Source organism: Ranitomeya variabilis, chromosome 5, assembly GCF_051348905.1.
Source record: "Ranitomeya variabilis isolate aRanVar5 chromosome 5, aRanVar5.hap1, whole genome shotgun sequence".
Taxonomy (NCBI): Eukaryota; Metazoa; Chordata; class Amphibia; order Anura; family Dendrobatidae; genus Ranitomeya; species Ranitomeya variabilis.
Genome location: NC_135236.1, coordinates 251,969,954 through 251,986,729, shown reverse-complemented (window position 1 = coordinate 251,986,729; position 16,776 = coordinate 251,969,954). Strand labels below are relative to the sequence as shown.

The following is a 16,776-nucleotide window of genomic DNA, read 5'->3' as shown; positions in this document are numbered from 1 at the left end:
TGCAGGGGTTCTACAGTCACTGCTACTCTGCTCCAAAAGCAGGTAAAGGCTGGGGTACGGTGTGAAATATTAGTTGTATGCATCTTTGCCAGTGTGGTATAAAAAATAGCCCCCATTATGTAACATCACTGCAATTCTGCAGGGGGCAATGCACTTATGCCGTAAAACAAACTGCCAACAAAACAACAGGATTGGACAGCAAGGCAGGCCAGAACACAATGAAGTTCTCACACATGTACGTCCTCCACTGATATATGAGAGTATACGTTGCATTGTTTCCAGGTGCCTCAAAAGGATATAACTGTGTGGGGGTTCAAAAGGGAATCACTGCAATAAAGAGGTACTAAAGGGATACTATTACGGTGAGCGGCACAAAAGGAGATATTATTACTTTGTAGGGGGAACTAGGGAGTCACAAAGGCCCGATTCATCAAGGCGTTTTTGCCAATTCTCTGGAGCAAATCTCTTTGAAATGTCGCATTTTTTTGTGCAAGTTGCACAAAAATGTTGTGAATTTTGTCATTTTTACGCCATTTCTGGCAAGCTGCCTCACAATGGGCAGAAAGTGGGGCAGGGGTAAGCCCATCCAACAAATGCATTAGAATTAGAGAACTAAAATTGTTGAAAAATATCAATCTCAAGGTTACTAGTCCATTTCCAGAGATCTTGATGTTCCTTTGTCCACGGTACGCAACATAATCAAAAATTTTACAACTCATGGCACTTGCTAATCTCCCTGAAGTGGACGGCAGAGAAAAATTATTGAAAAGTTGCAACGCAGCATAGTCCGAATTGTGGATAAGCAGACCCAATCAAGTTCCAAAGAAATTCAAGATGTCCCGCAGGCTCAGGGTGCAACAGTGTCAGCGCAAACTATCCGTCGACATTTGAATGAAATTAAACGCTATGGCAGGAGACCAAGGAGGACACCACTACTGACACAGACATAAAAAGCTAGACTGTAGTTTGACAAAATATATGTGAATAAGCCAAAATCTTTCTGGGAAAGCATCCTGTGAACAGATGAGACCAAGAGAGCTTTTTGCTAAAGCACATCATTCTACTATTTACCGAAAACAGAGTGAGGCCTACAAAGAAAAGAACCCAGTACCTACAGTCACATATGGTGGAGGTTCAAAGATGTTTTGGGGTTGTGTTGCTGCCTCTGGCACTGGGTTCCTTTATTGACCGTGTGCAGTTCTGAAGTGGCCAGATCTAAATCCCATTGAACACCTGTGGAGATATCTTAAAATTGCGTTTGGGAGAAGGTGCCCTTCAGACATGAGAGACCTGACGCAGTTCGCAAAAGAACAGTGGTAAAAAATTCCATTTGGGAGGTGTAACAAGCTTCTTGATGGTTATAGGAAGCGATTGATTGCAGTTATTTGTTACAAAGGGTGTGCAACCAAATATTAAGTTGAGGGTGCCAACAATTTTGTCTGGAATGATGTCCAGTTTGCTTTTTTTTCTCTTTTCTTTTTAGTTGTTCCAGTACACACAAAGGAAATAAACAAGTAAAACAAAACTTGTGTAATAGCAATAATTTTCTGGTAAAAATACTTTTTCTGGAACAATTTCAAGGGTGCCAACACTTTCGGCCATGACTGTAGCTGGTGACCCATGAGCTTCAAGTTACTGCATCCAATGAATTTGAGATAGATATATGGAGATATATATATATATATATATATATATATATATATATATATATATATATATATAGATATGTATATGTGCTGCTTATGTTATCCCCTTCCCAACATACAACATACTATTATATCATATGTCGGCTCCCTGTCTTTTAAGCAGACTGAGCTGCATTATTGCTGGCAGATGATGGTTGTGTTACACAACCATCATCAGAACCTAACAGCAGCTAGAAGGGTTGAGCTCTGCTCATTGCTGTTCACTCCTTAAACACTGCTGTCAGTCTGACAGCGGCACTAAGGCCGGGGTCACACTTGTGAGTGCAATGTGAGAAACTCACACGAGTCTCTCGCATCGATACCCAGCACAGCCACCGGCACTCGGGACCGGAGTGTGCAGGGTATGCCTGTCATGACGGTAGTGCTACTAACCCAGCTTGTGGTTGGTGGTCACAGGAGACAGTGACTTATTTTACTGCAATGCTGTAGTATATAATACAAACGATTGGACGATCGTAGTTATTAAATTAAAGTAAAAATAAAGTCTCTAAATATATTAATTTGAATTACCCCTTAGGTTCCACATTAAAAAGTCAAAAATAAACATATTTGGTATCTCCATAGCCATAAAAATCCGATTAAGATACAAATTAACTGGATATGGAAAATTATATAACAAGAAAAACAAATAAAAACACCAGTTGCCGTTTATCATTCACCTCAACACACAAATAAATGCAACCAGAAATTACTAAAACGCTGTATCTACCCGAAAATGATATCAATATCAGACAGCTCAGGTCACAACAAATAACCCTGACACAGCTCCATGGACATAAAAATAAAAATGTCATGGGTCATCTTCGAAATAGGCGTCACAATCCATATTTTGTTTTATGAATTTCTGATTTTTTTTTTTACTATATCCAAGTTTGGTATTGTAGTCATACCGACATGGAGAATCATAATGCTAGGGCATTTTTTATCACACAATGAATGCCATAAAAAAAAATTGAATTTTAGTTAATTTTAGCAATTTTAGTAAAACATCCACCTCCTACGCTAATAAAAGTTATGTTTCTTGGAAGAAGGGGAGGAAAAATGAAAATTCAAAAGCAGAAAATCACAATGTTGGGAAGGTGTTAAAATACAGATTTTAGGTCCAGATTGTAAGACACTGAGGTTTGATGTGGGCATGGGAGGTCCCCGAACCCGAGCAGCCAGCACAGAGAGGGCCCTACACCCCAGCAGCCAGCACAGAGAGGACCCTACCCCCCAGCAGCCAGCACAGAGAGGACCCTACCCCCCAGCAGCCAGCACAGAGAGGACCCTACCCCCCAGCAGCCAGCACAGAGAGGACCCTACCCCCCAGCAGCCAGCACAGAGAGGACCCTACCCCCCAGCAGCCCACACAGAGAGGACCCTACCCCCCAGCAGCCAGCACAGAGAGGACCCTACCCCCCAGCAGCCAGCACAGAGAGGACCCTACCCCCCAGCAGCCAGCACAGAGAGGACCCTACCCCCCAGCAGCCAGCACAGAGAGGGCCCTACCCCCCAGCAGCCAGCACAGAGAGGACCCTACCCCCCAGCAGCCAGCACAGAGAGGACCCTACCCCCCAGCAGCCAGCACAGAGAGGACCCTACCCCCCAGCAGCCAGCACAGAGAGGACCCTACCCCCCAGCAGCCAGCACAGAGAGGACCCTACCCCCCAGCAGCCAGCACAGAGAGGACCCTACCCCCCAGCAGCCAGCAGAGAGGACCCTACCCCTCAGCAGCCAGCACAGAGAGGACCCTACCCCCCAGAAACCCACACAGAGAGGACCCTACCCCCCAGCAGCCCGCACAGAGAGGACCCTACCCCCCCCCCCCAGCAGCCAGCACAGAGAGGACCCTACCCCCCAGCTGCCAGCACAGAGGGGACCATACCCCCAGCAGCCAGCACAGAGGGGACCATACCCCCAGCAGCCCACAGAGAGGACCCTACCCCCCAGCACAGAGAGGACCCTACCCCCCAGCAGCCCACACAGAGAGGACCCTACACCCCCAGCAGCCCACACAGAGAGGACCCTACCCCCCCAGCAGCCCACAGAGAGGACCCTACCCCCCTGCAGCCAGCACAGAGAGGACACTTCACCCAGCAGCCAGCACAGAGAGGACCCTTCACCCAGCAGCCAGCACAGAGAGGACCCTTCACCCAGCAGCCAGCACAGAGAGAACCATACCCCCCTGCAGCCCACACAGAGAGGACCCTACCCCCCAGCACAGAGAGGACCCTACCCCCCCCCCCCCAGCAGCCCACACAGGGAGGGCCCTACCCCCCCCAGCAGCCAGCACAGAGAAGACCCTTCACCCAGCAGCCCGCACAGAGAGGACCCTACCCCCCAGCAGCCCACACAGAGAGGACCCTACCCCCCAGCAACCAGCACAGAGGACCATACCCCCAGCAGCCCACAGAGGACCCTACCCCCCAGCACAGAGAGGACCCTACCCCCCAGCAGCCCACAGAGAGGACCCTACCCCCCAGCAGCCAACACAGAGGACCATACCCCCAGCAGCCCACAGAGGACCCTACCCCCCAGCACAGAGAGGACCCTACCCCCCAGCAGCCCACAGAGAGGACCCTACCCCCCAGCAACCAGCACAGAGGACCATACCCCCAGCAGCCCACAGAGGACCCTACCCCCCAGCACAGAGAGGACCCTACCCCCCAGCAGCCCACAGAGAGGACCCTACCCCCTCAGCAGCCCACACAGAGAGGACCCTACCCCCCAGCAGCCCACACAGAGAGGACCCTACCCCCCAGCAGCCAGCACAGAGAGGACCCTTCACCCAGCAGCCAGCACAGAGAAGACCCTTCACCCAGCAGCCCGCACAGAGAGGACCCTACCCCCCAGCAACCAGCACAGAGGACCATACCCCCAGCAGCCCACAGAGGACCCTACCCCCCAGCACAGAGAGGACCTTACCCCCCAGCAGCCCACAGAGAGGACCCTACCCCCTCAGCAGCCCACACAGAGAGGACCCTACCCCCTCAGCAGCCCACACAGAGAGGACCCTACCCCCCAGCAGCCCACACAGAGAGGACCCTACCCCCCAGCAGCCAGCACAGAGAGGACCCTTCACCCAGCAGCCAGCACAGAGGACCCTTCACCCAGCAGCCCGCACAGAGAGGACCCTACCCCCAGCAGCCCACATAGGGGGGACCCTACCCCCAGCAGCCCGCACAGAGAGGACCCTACCCCCAGCAGCCCACATAGGGGGGACTCCACCCCCAGCAGCCCGCACAGAGAGGACCCTACCCCCAGCAGCCCACACAGAGAGGACCCTACCCCCCAGCAGCCCACACAGAGAGGACCCTACCCCCCAGCAGCCCACACAGAGAGGACCCTACCCCCCAGCAACCAGCACAGAGGACCATACCCCCAGCAGCCCACAGAGGACCCTACCCCCCAGCACAGAGAGGACCCTACCCCCCAGCAGTCCACAGAGAGGACCCAACCCCCCAGCAGGCCACACAGAGAGGACCCTACCCCCCCAGCAGGCCACACAGAGAGGACCCTACCCCCCCAGCAGCCCACACAGAGAGGACCCTACCCCCCCCAGCAGCCCACAGAGAGGACCCTACCCCCCCCAGCAGCCCACAGAGAGGACCCTACCCCCCTGCAGCCAGCACAGAGAGGACCCTTCACCCAGCAGCCAGCACAGAGAGGACCCTTCACCCAGCAGCCAGCACAGAGAGAACCATACCCCCCTGCAGCCCACACAGAGAGGACCCTACCCCCCAGCACAGAGAGGACCCTACCCCCCCCCCAGCAGCCCACACAGAGAGGACCCTACACCACCAGCAGCCCACACAGGGAGGGCCCTACCCCCCCAGCAGCCAGCACAGAGTGGACCCTTCACCCAGCAGCCAGCACAGAGAAGACCCTTCACCCAGCAGCCCGCACAGAGTGGACCCTACCCCCCAGCAGCCCACACAGAGAGGACCCTACCCCCCAGCAACCAACACAGAGGACCATACCCCCAGCAGCCCACAGAGGACCCTACCCCCCAGCACAGAGAGGACCCTACCCCCCAGCAGCCCACAGAGAGGACCCTACCCCCCAGCAACCAACACAGAGGACCATACCCCCAGCAGCCCACAGAGGACCCTACCCCCCAGCAGCCCACAGAGAGGACCCTACCCCCCAGCAACCAGCACAGAGAGGACCCTACCCTGCAGCAACCAGCACAGAGGACCCTACCCCCCAGCAACCAGCACAGAGGACCATACCCCCAGCAGCCCACAGAGGACCCTACCCCCCAGCAGCCCACAGAGAGGACCCTACCCCCTCAGCAGCCCACACAGAGAGGACCCTACCCCCCAGCAGCCCACACAGAGAGGACCCTACCCCCCAGCAGCCAGCACAGAGAGGACCCTTCACCCAGCAGCCAGCACAGAGAAGACCCTTCACCCAGCAGCCCGCACAGAGAAGACCCTTCACCCAGCAGCCCGCACAGAGAGGACCCTACCCCCCAGCAACCAGCACAGAGGATCATACCCCCAGCAGCCCACAGAGGACCCTACCCCCCAGCACAGAGAGGACCCTACCCCCCAGCAGCCCACAGAGAGGACCCTACCCCCTCAGCAGCCCACACAGAGAGGACCCTACCCCCCAGCAGCCCACACAGAGAGGACCCTACCCCCCAGCAGCCAGCACAGAGAGGACCCTTCACCCAGCAGCCCGCACAGAGAGGACCCTACCCCCAGCAGCCCACATAGGGGGGACTCCACCCCCAGCAGCCCGCACAGAGAGGACCCTACCCCCAGCAGCCCACACAGAGAGGACCCTACCCCCCAGCAGCCCACACAGAGAGGACCCTACCCCCCAGCAACCAGCACAGAGGACCATACCCCCAGCAGCCCACAGAGGACCCTACCCCCCAGCACAGAGAGGACCCTACCCCCCAGCAGTCCACAGAGAGGACCCTACCCCCCCAGCAGCCCACACAGAGAGGACCCTACCCCCCCAGCAGCCCGCACAGAGAGGACCCTTCACCCAGCAGCCAGCACAGAGGACCCTTCACCCAGCAGCCCGCACAGAGAGGACCCTACCCCCCAGCAGCCCGCACAGAGAGGACCCTACCCTCAGCAGCCCACATAGGGGGGACCCTACCCCCAGCAGCCAGCACAGAGAGGACCCTACCCCCAGCAGCCCACATAGGGGGGACTCCACCCCCAGCAGCCTGCACAGAGAGGACCCTACCCTCCAGCAGCCCACATATGGGGGACTCCACCTCCAACAGTCCGCACAGGGAGGACCACTGCCCCCAGCAGGCCCCACAGGGAGGACCCTACCCCCAGCAGCTTGCACAGAGGGGAGTAGGGGACCCTACCCAGAGCAGCTCGGACAGGGAGGATCCTACCCCCAGCAACCCGCACAGGGAGGACCCTACCCAGAGCAGCCCAGACAGGGAGGATCCTACCAGCAGCAGCCCACATTAGGAGGGCAGCAGCCCACATTAGGAGGACTCCACCCCCCCAGCAGCACGCACAGAGGGGAGCATACCCCCAGCAGCTTGCACAGAGGGGAGTAGGGGACCCTACCCAGAGCAGCCCGGACAGGGAGGATCCTACCAGCAGCAGCCCACATTAGGAGGACTCCACCCCCAGCAGCACGTACTGGGAGGACCCTACCCCCAGCAGCACAGAGGGGAGCATACCCACAGCAGCCGTGCCAGGATACCAGTGATACAGTCAGTGTCACATGCAGATTCCTGCCAGAAATGCAGCGCCATGCCGCTCTCCACCACAAGATGGCGCCAGTTCTCTCTCCCTGATTACCGAGAGACGCTCGGAGCTTCCTGTTCCTGACATCAATAAGGAAGTGTAATGTAGGATGACAGCTCGTCTCCGCTATGGTGCCCGGACACCTGGCAGCCGGGCGTAGTGAGGGGGGCACGTAAACCGCACTGAGCTGCACACAGAGGGTACATGGCACAGCATGGCTAGCTGGGCTCCCCCTCGGCTGAATGATTTCATCCTGACCGATAAGCTGGGCAGCGGCACCTATGCCACCGTATATAAGGCCTACAGGAAGGTAACCGGGAGAGGGTGATGGGCAGCAGTGTGCCCGCCATGATGGGAGAGCTCCTGGGTATACAGCTACATAGTGCAGGGGAGTGTGCACACTGTGCGGCTCTCACACATCACTGCATGCGGGACTGCCGGCCATGCCATGACCGCTGCTGCCAGTCACTGGCCACAACATGTACTACTGTGGTGCCAGTCAGTGTGGTACGTGGCCGGTGATTGGCAGCAGTGGGCATGTCCTCAGAGGATGGCAGAGATCCGAGCACGCGTTTGTTATTTTAACCCTCCGTCAGGGGCAATATGTTTCATAACGAGTTTAGGGGCATTGCGCCTGTCCGGCACAGGCTAGAAAATTGGCTATATTTTCCTTTTTTAAAAATGTCAATGCTCTAAATGTGATCAGTTACCATAATAGCAATGTAATAAATGAGAATACACATAATCAGGTGTAAAAAAAATGTTTAATAACCAGAAAAGTAATATGTTTCTATGTCTTGAGCATCCTCCTCACTCTCTCCATCTTGATCTGTATCAGACACATCTGGACATTCTTCCACATCATCTTCTGAATGTCACTTTCTTCCCCTAAATCTTCTAGCTGTAAGGGGTCTGTCTCATCAGCAAGCAGTATATTTTGCACTTGCTCAACATGAAGGGCATTGGACAAGTCAAATATTCTCCTCGCAATTTCAGAAGAAAAGCTGAAGAAAGAGAGAGAATATGTGTTAGGGCGCAATGTGCCTGAGAAGACCATAGACAAATGGGGGCACCACAGTCACTGGGACTCTAACCAAGGCCTGAAAACGTGCCACATATATACTTCGAGAAAAAAAGGCAGGCCTTATAAACGGGAGTCACCACTTATATAAGCAAATAAATAACACAGCTTTATTAAACATATATGCAGGAAACAAAACACACTAAAAACATTTAAAACACAGGGATATACAATATCCCACTATACACAAAGCCTATAATAAGGCAAAAAAACGCACCTCCCACAACAGGGTATAATTCACATGTACTAAATACAATAACACCTAAATGGCGCAAAAAATAAATAAGTACATAATAACTACCTGGCCAGTACCCTAAGGTAATATTATAAATCACCGTAAGGAAAATTACCATGAATACCACAAAGGACGTGATGACATGCAGGACAGGTAAGTAGTACGTGTGAATTTTTAGTGTGTTTTGTTTCCTGCATATATGTTTAATAAAGCTGTGTTATTTATTTGCTTATATAAGTGGTGACTCCCGTTTATAAGGCCTACCTTTTTTTCTCGAAGTATATATGTGCCTGAGAAGCACACTCTTATTTCTAACAAAACCTTCTATGACAAATCCACAAATTTAGCACTAGCTATTCATAAAACAAGCTAAAAAAACAATTGGGATGAATAAAAACAGCAAATTCTAACCGTCAAAGGTGTGACGCATTCAGGGGCAATGAGCCTGAGAAGCCAAAACACTGATATCTGATCTCCTGCAGCTCTGCAGCACAAGAGGCTTCGCAGGTTTCACACAGCCTTTAAAGTTAGGAAGGTACTGGGAGGATGGTGTTTCCCAGACAAACCACTGAAAATAGAGAAATGAAACTAAAGGTACCTTCACACGAAACGACTTTGTAACGATATCGCTAGCGATCCGTGACGTTGCAGCGTCCTCGCTAGCGATATCGTTTAGTTTGACACGCAGCAGCGATCAGGATCCTGCTGTGATGTCGCTGGTCGCTGAATAAAGTCCAGAACTTTATTTGGTCGTCCGATCGCCGTGTATCGTTGTGTTTGACAGCAAAAGCAACGATACCAGCGATGTTTTACACTGGTAACCAGGGTAAACATCGGGTTACCAAGCGCAGGGCCGCGCTTAGTAACCCGATGTTTACCCTGGTTACCAGCGTAAAAGTAATAAAAACAAACAGTACATGCTCACCTGCGCGTCCCCCAGCGTCTGCTTCCTGACACTTACAGAGCGCCGGCCCTAAAGTGAAAGTGAAAGCACAGCAGTGACGTCACCGCTATGCTGTTAGGGCCAGAGCTCAGTCAGTGTCAGGAAGCAGACGCTGGGGGACGCGCAGGTGAGTATGTACTGTTTGTTTTTTTTACTTTTACGCTGGTAACCAGGGTAAACATCGGGTTACTAAGCGCGGCCCTGCGCTTAGCAACCCGATGTTTACCCTGGTTACCCGGGGACCTCGGCATCGTTGGTCGCTGGAGAGCGGTCTGTGTGACAGCTCCCCAGCGATCAAACAGCGACGCTGCAGCGATCGGCATCGTTGTCGCTATCGCTGCAGCGTCGCTTCGTGTGAAGGTACCTTAAGTGAGCTGCACCTGTCAGATCAGTTGCCCCTGACGGAGGGTTAAGTGTTTTATTTTGTGGCAGCCATTAGATTAAAAAAAAAAACAAAGTAGAGGCTTCTTGGAAGGGACATGGCCTGATCAGGTTTTCCGGCAGCGGGTAAGACTTCAGTTTGGCGCCCCGCTCGTGTGGTTTGAGAAGTCCTCATGTGACTCCTCAGTCATATGTGATTTGCACACTTACGGTTAGGTCCATATATATTTGGACAGAGACAACATTTTTCTAATTTTGGTTATAGACATTACCACAATGAATTTTAAACAAAACAATTCAGATGCAGTTGAAGTTCAGACTTTCAGCTTTCATTTGAGGGTATCCACATTAAAATTGGATGAAGGGTTTAGGAGTTTCAACTCCTTAACAGGTGCCACCCTGTTTTTAAAGGGACCAAAAGTAATTGGACAGATTCAATAATTTTTAATGAAATGTTCATTTTTAGTACTTGGTTGAAAACCCTTTGTTGGCAATGACTGCCTGAAGTCTTGAACTCATGGACATCACCAGACTCTGTGTTTCCTCCTTTTTCATGGTCTGCCAGGCCTTCACTGCGGTGGTTTTCAGTTGCTGTTTGTTTGTGGGCCTTTCTGTCTGAAGTTTAGTCTTTAACAAGTGAAATGCATGCTCAATTGGGTTGAGATCAGGTGACTGACTTGACCATTCAAGAATATTCCACTTATTTGCTTTAATAAACTCCTGGGTTGCTTTAGCTTTATGTTTTGGGTCAGTGTCAATCTGTAGTATGAAACGACGACCAATCAGTTTGGCTGCATTTGGCTGGATCTGAGCACACAGTATGGCTCTGAAGACCTCAGAATTCATTTGGCTGCTTCTGTCCTGTGTCACATCATCAATAAACACTAGTGACCCAGTGCCACTGGCAGCCATGCATGCCCAAGCCATCACACTGCCTCCGCCGTGTTTTACAGATGATGTGGTATGCTTTGGATCATGAGCTGTACCACTCCTTCGCCATACTTTTCTCTTTCCATCATTCTGGTAGAGGTTGATCTTGGTTTCATCTGTCCAAAGAATGTTCTTCCAGAACTGTGCTGGCTTTTTTAGATTTTTTTTAGCAAAGTCCAGTCTAGGCTTTTTATTCTTGATGCTTATGAGTGGCTTGCACCGTGCAGTGAACCCTCTGTATTTACTTTCATGCAGTCTTCTCTTTATGGTAGATTTGGATATTGATACGCCGACCTCCGGGAGAGTGTTGTTCACTTGGTTGGCTTTTGTGAAGGGGTTTCTCTTCACCATGGAGATTATTCTGCGATCATCCCCCACTGTTGTCTTACGTGGGCGCCCAGGTCTTTTTGCATTGATGAGTTCACCAGTGCTTTCTTTCTTTCTTAGGATGTACCAAACTGTAGATTTTGCCACTCCTAATAATGTAGCAATTTCTCGGATGGGTTTTTTCTGTTTTCGCAGCTTAAGGATGGCTTGTTTCACCTCCATGGAGAGCTCCTTTGACCACATGTTTACTTAACAGCAAAACCTTCCAAATGCAAGCACCACACCTCAAATCAACTCCAGGCCTTTTATATGCTTAATTGAGAATTATATATTGAAGGGATTGCCCACACCTGTCCATGAAATAGCCTTGGAGTCAATTGTCCAATTATTTTTGGTCCCTTTAAAAACAGGGTGGCACAGGTTAAGGAGCTGAAACTCCTAAACCCTTCATCCAATTTTAATGTGGATACCCTCAAATGAAAGCTGAAAGTCTGAACTTCAACTGCATCTGAATTGTTTTGTTTAAAATTCATTGTGGTAATGCCTATTACCAAAAGTAGAAAAATGTTGTCTTTGTCCAAATATATATGGACCTAACTGTAGGTGCCGACGAGCTGCTCTTCATATTTCTCTCAATGTTCAGAGAAAAACTGAGAGAAGCCGGAAGAGAAGCTCGTTGTCACAGGACCATAAGTATGAAAGTCGCATATGAGTGAAGTGTCCATGTGACGACTACTGGAACCTGCAGAGCTGAATCCTGACAGTGAGGATATTACACGCTGTTAGGATTGGCTACAGGGCTTCATTTTATAATTTGAGGGCTTGTCCAGGTTTGAGATGAAAGTCTGCAGTCACTCTATGTGACTGCAGGCTTCTGAATTCTCATAGCACAAGCACTGCACACTTTTAAGATTCCCCCCTTCTGGTGGCAAGAGTGGACGGCCATGTCCGCACAAGTATGATATTTGCAAACTTCCGGTCACATTCTGACTAGACATGTCCGGCCTTGCTTAATTTTCATTGAGTGAGGCACCTATGTCTAGCCGGCATGTGACTGCATGTATGTAAATGGCATAAAACCCGAAGAGATGAACTGGAATGTAAGTTAGTATGCATGCACCGTGTGGGCACGTGTTCACACCGGCCACTAAACAAGCAAAACCCAAGATAAAAACATAAGCAAATAATCTGCAGTAAATAACTAGCAATAGTGCATGAAAATAATACAGCACCAGAAAAAAGCTGTCCAGGGTCAGCTTAGGGTTATCACTTTATACCAAATTGCCTAAGGCAAATAAAGACCCCAAATAAAACTTACTTATTATCACATTATTAAAAGTTAACGGAAACAAAAGCTCTTTAAAAACACCTGGCACATTTGGGGTCTTCATAAGGGATCTTAATTTGCTTTAGGTAATTTGAAAATAATATAGGGTGCTTAATTAACATCATTTTGATTAAAAAAAAATGTAAAAGCAATCCCATCATGTCACGGTGACCCTATTCAGAACGGTGGTGGGATGCCTTTTACACTTCTTTGATCAAAATTCTGTTAGCTGAGCATCCTATATTATTTTCATGCACTATTGCTGTTTATTTACTGCAGGATATTTGCTTATTGTGTTTTCTGTAAATGGCATACTTGCGATTTCGTGACCTCCTGCTTTCACTGCCGACACCAGAGAATCCTGACATTTTGCAGTGCGCATTGTGAGAATTCGTAAGTCTGCAGTCACATAGAGTAACTGCAGATTTTCATCACATACTTGGACAACCCCTTTAATGCTCCTAACATAAAAACATAGTAACCCTTAACTTGTCAGACAAAACAGCACTTTGGTAACTTAGACATATATCACGTAATCTTACAAGTTACATATTGTGACATTTGTTCAGGATCAGAACCGACAACAGCACAAGAATACATCACGAGGAACACAGCATCAGAATCTCCCACAGTACATAAATTCATCACCAGTACAGAAGTAGATAACTAGAACCCCCATCAGGTCATGAATACTTCATCAGCACCACCATTATTACATTAGTTACATTCATTAAATTACATTAATCTCCAGAAATACCCTTTGTGCGTTAATACATCACTAGGACCACAATTCGTACATGAATTCAGCATCAGAACCACCATCATTAAATGAATAAATCACCTGACCCAATGATCAGTACATGAATACATCACCAGAACCACCATCAGTTCATGGTACATTAATTGTATTTTTTAACGAGAAAGCAAGCAGAATGGCACCAGGTCGAATGGCAATTTATATTTATCAAAGATACAATCCGTATAGCTGTTTGTTAATGGTCGTATTTTAGCTACTGTAACGTGGTGCTCAACATCATATAACAATTGATATTTCCATACGTCGTAGAAAGAGAGAAGGATGTGGCACTCACCAAGTAGTGTTGCAGTCAAAGTCCTTTATTTTCCCATTTATGGGTTGAGGACATTAGCCTGAGACGGCAGGTAGAGGCGAGGGTGCAGGGTGGTGACGGTGGACGATGGCCGTTTCGCGCCGACTGCGCTTCAACTAGTCCAGGTCCTTCTTTCTTTCTACGACGTATGGAAACATTAATTGTAATGTCGGGTCAGACCATTATACATTTGTATCGCGTGAACGTACAACTCAAAGTATGTCCTTAACAATGGTAAAGAGATGGTGGGTCTTGTTGCTATCGGTCATCCTCAGACTGCGGACCATACTAGAACCACAGTACTGATGACAATTAGTCAGTCTTACAAATAAACATTTACATCTAGGTACCTTCTAGATGATGCCATCTCTGATTGGAATTATTCTCTTCTTTTCTTCATCTTGTCCAGATGCCATAATAACTGTTCACATCCAAAGCTCATCTCTGCAGACTTCCATCTTCTCCATTCTTCTGCAGCACATCCTCACATGATGCCCTTAAAAATAGCGTGATTATAATGCTCATGGATAAAAATATCTTCCCTACTCTGTGTGCCTGAATAAATAATTGCATCTGACTGTGTTCCCTGCACAAAATATAAGACAATAAACATGGAAGAGTGCAGCATGAGAAGCACCAGGTGGTTTGTTTGGGATGTTGCAATGGAAGGTGGGGGGATTAGCCTCACACCTGGAAGGGTTGTGCGCCCCTGCACAACTCCGGTAGCGGACCTCTCCGTGCAATCCTCTGTTGCTCTGAGACTGCTCCTGTGCTGTGCTTCCTGGTCTGGTCACGTGGGCCCAAGATCCAGTCACGTGATGCAACTTCACAGGATGTGACTTCACTTCAGGTCCTGTTGTCTGGAGATGAGCTCTATGGCCCCAAGCTGCTCCAGCCACAATCCATCAAGGGGAATGTAAACTTTTTTTTTTTTTTTTTTTGAATGTGGTCAATTTAAGGACCGCTATGGCTATAGAGCACACTGCAATAGATTAGTGGTAAATCTTTTATTGAACCACTTTTATTGAGCCATAGCGGTCCTTAAATTGACCACATTTTTTCCCAAAAAAACCCCTGCACAAAATATGACCCCCACACTGTCCTCTCCTTTCCTTACTGGTCCCCCTCTTCACACTGTTCTCACACAATGTGTCCCCTTATACTGCCCGTTCTCTATACTATGCTTCCTCATCACAATCCCTCTCCTTTGCATGCTGTCCCCCCATACTGCCCCCTATCTGTACCGCCTCCCACACTACCCAGTTTCTATTCTGTGCCCCATCATGATTTACTCCCCCAATACTATCTCCTCTCACTGTTCCCCTCAGTAGTCTCACACATTTCCCCTCCGCTCCCCATACTGTGACCGCACCCATCTAATCTCCCTCGCTCCCCATACTGTATCTGCACCCATCCCCCCTTGCTCCCCATACTGTGTCCGCTCCCATCCCCTCCCTCATACTGTTTTTTTCATACATCCCCATCCCTCGCTCTCCATACTGTGTCCACACCCATTACCTTATCATACTGTTTCCTCATACACTATCCTTTCTCCCCTTACTGTGTTCGCACCCATTATCCGCCCTCATGCTGTACTGTTTCCTCATACAATCCCCTTCGCTAACCCCTACTGTGGTTGCAGCCATCCCCCCACTCCTCATACTATGTCCTCAAATTTCTCTCCCCATACTGTCCACATCCATTCCCCCTCATACTTTCCTTATACATCCACCCCATACTGTCTGCATCCATCCCATCCACCCTCTCATACTGTTTCCTCATACATCCCCACCCCTTGCTCCCCATACTGTGTCCACACCCTTTAACCCCTCATACTGTTTCCTCATACAGTCCCCCTCACTTCCCTTACTATGTTCACACCTATACCCACCTGGCTCCTCATACTGTCCACACCCATCCCTTTACTATTTTCGAAACTACACCCCCTCACTACCCATAAGTGTCCGCACGCCTTACCCCCTCATACTGTTTTATCATACACTACCCCTCGCTCCCAATACTGTGTCCACATCCATTCCCCCCTCATTCTATTTCTTCATACTCAGCCCCCCCTCTCCTGATAATGTGTCTAACTCCATCCCCTTCACTCCCCATACTGTGTCCGCAACCATTACGGGAGGAGGCAAAATGCAGCCGCCGAGGAGACACCTCAGACCTGCCTTATCAGGTGGCCTGAAGGCGCTCCACTGCCATCTGTACGTGATCCGCAGCACGACATGCTTACTATTGTTTAAACCAGAAGATTGCTGTGGGTTATAAAGCAAATCTACCCGTATTTTCCGGCATATAAGACGACTGGGCGTATAAGACGACCCCCCAACTTTTCCAGTTAAAATATAAAATCTTCTTAAAAGTCGGGGGTCTTCTTATACGCCGTATGTCGTCTTATAGGGCCGGTGACTAATGTGCCTTTTGGGGGGGGGGGGGAGTGGTCCTGATGACGAAGAGGGGGCATCTCACAGGAAAGTGTGAGTGGAGTATCCCCCATTACCTCATTGTAGCTGCAGTGTGGGGTGCTGGGGAGCGGCGGCGGCCACCGCCCCACAGCACAGCACCCATGCGGCACAAAGAGGAGCAGCAGCTGCCGCCTCTCCCCAGCACAGAGACCCCATGCTGCAGCTACAATGAGGTAATGGGGGATACTCCACTCACACTTTCCTGTGAGACGCCCCCTCTTAGTCATCGGGACCACTCCCCCCACCCACCATATACACATTGGTGTCTGCACTCGGCGTACAAGACGGCACCCGGCGTATAAGACGACCCCCGACTTTTAAGAAGATTTTCAGGGGTTAAAAAGTAGTCTTATACACCAGAAAATACAGTAATACAGTAATTATGATGATAGTTTAAGATTTAATTTTGTTTTTGCTCACGAGCTGCCGAAAGAGATGGCATGTGTCTTTCCATTTGTGTGAGATGGACCAGCAGCCATGACATCACCTCTGTGTGTCACCTGGCAGGAGTTCATCCGTACCAGAGTAGGAGTCCAAACACAAATCCAT

At 49.8% G+C, this 16,776-nt stretch overlaps 1 protein-coding gene across 2 annotated transcripts in view; it reads left to right on the top strand.

Moving 5' to 3' along the window:
* The first annotated feature begins 7,304 nt into the window (after positions 1-7,304).
* The window catches only part of ULK3 (unc-51 like kinase 3), a 55,804-nt gene continuing 46,332 nt past the window's right edge, over positions 7,305-16,776 (top strand). The window contains exon 1 of one of the 2 annotated variants that reach the window (XM_077264044.1): positions 7,305-7,727. In XM_077264044.1, the coding sequence (XP_077120159.1) occupies positions 7,632-7,727 (96 nt within the window). In that variant the 5' untranslated portion in view covers positions 7,305-7,631. The remainder of the gene's footprint in view (positions 7,728-16,776) is intronic. The other variant, XM_077264045.1, reaches the window with a different exon arrangement.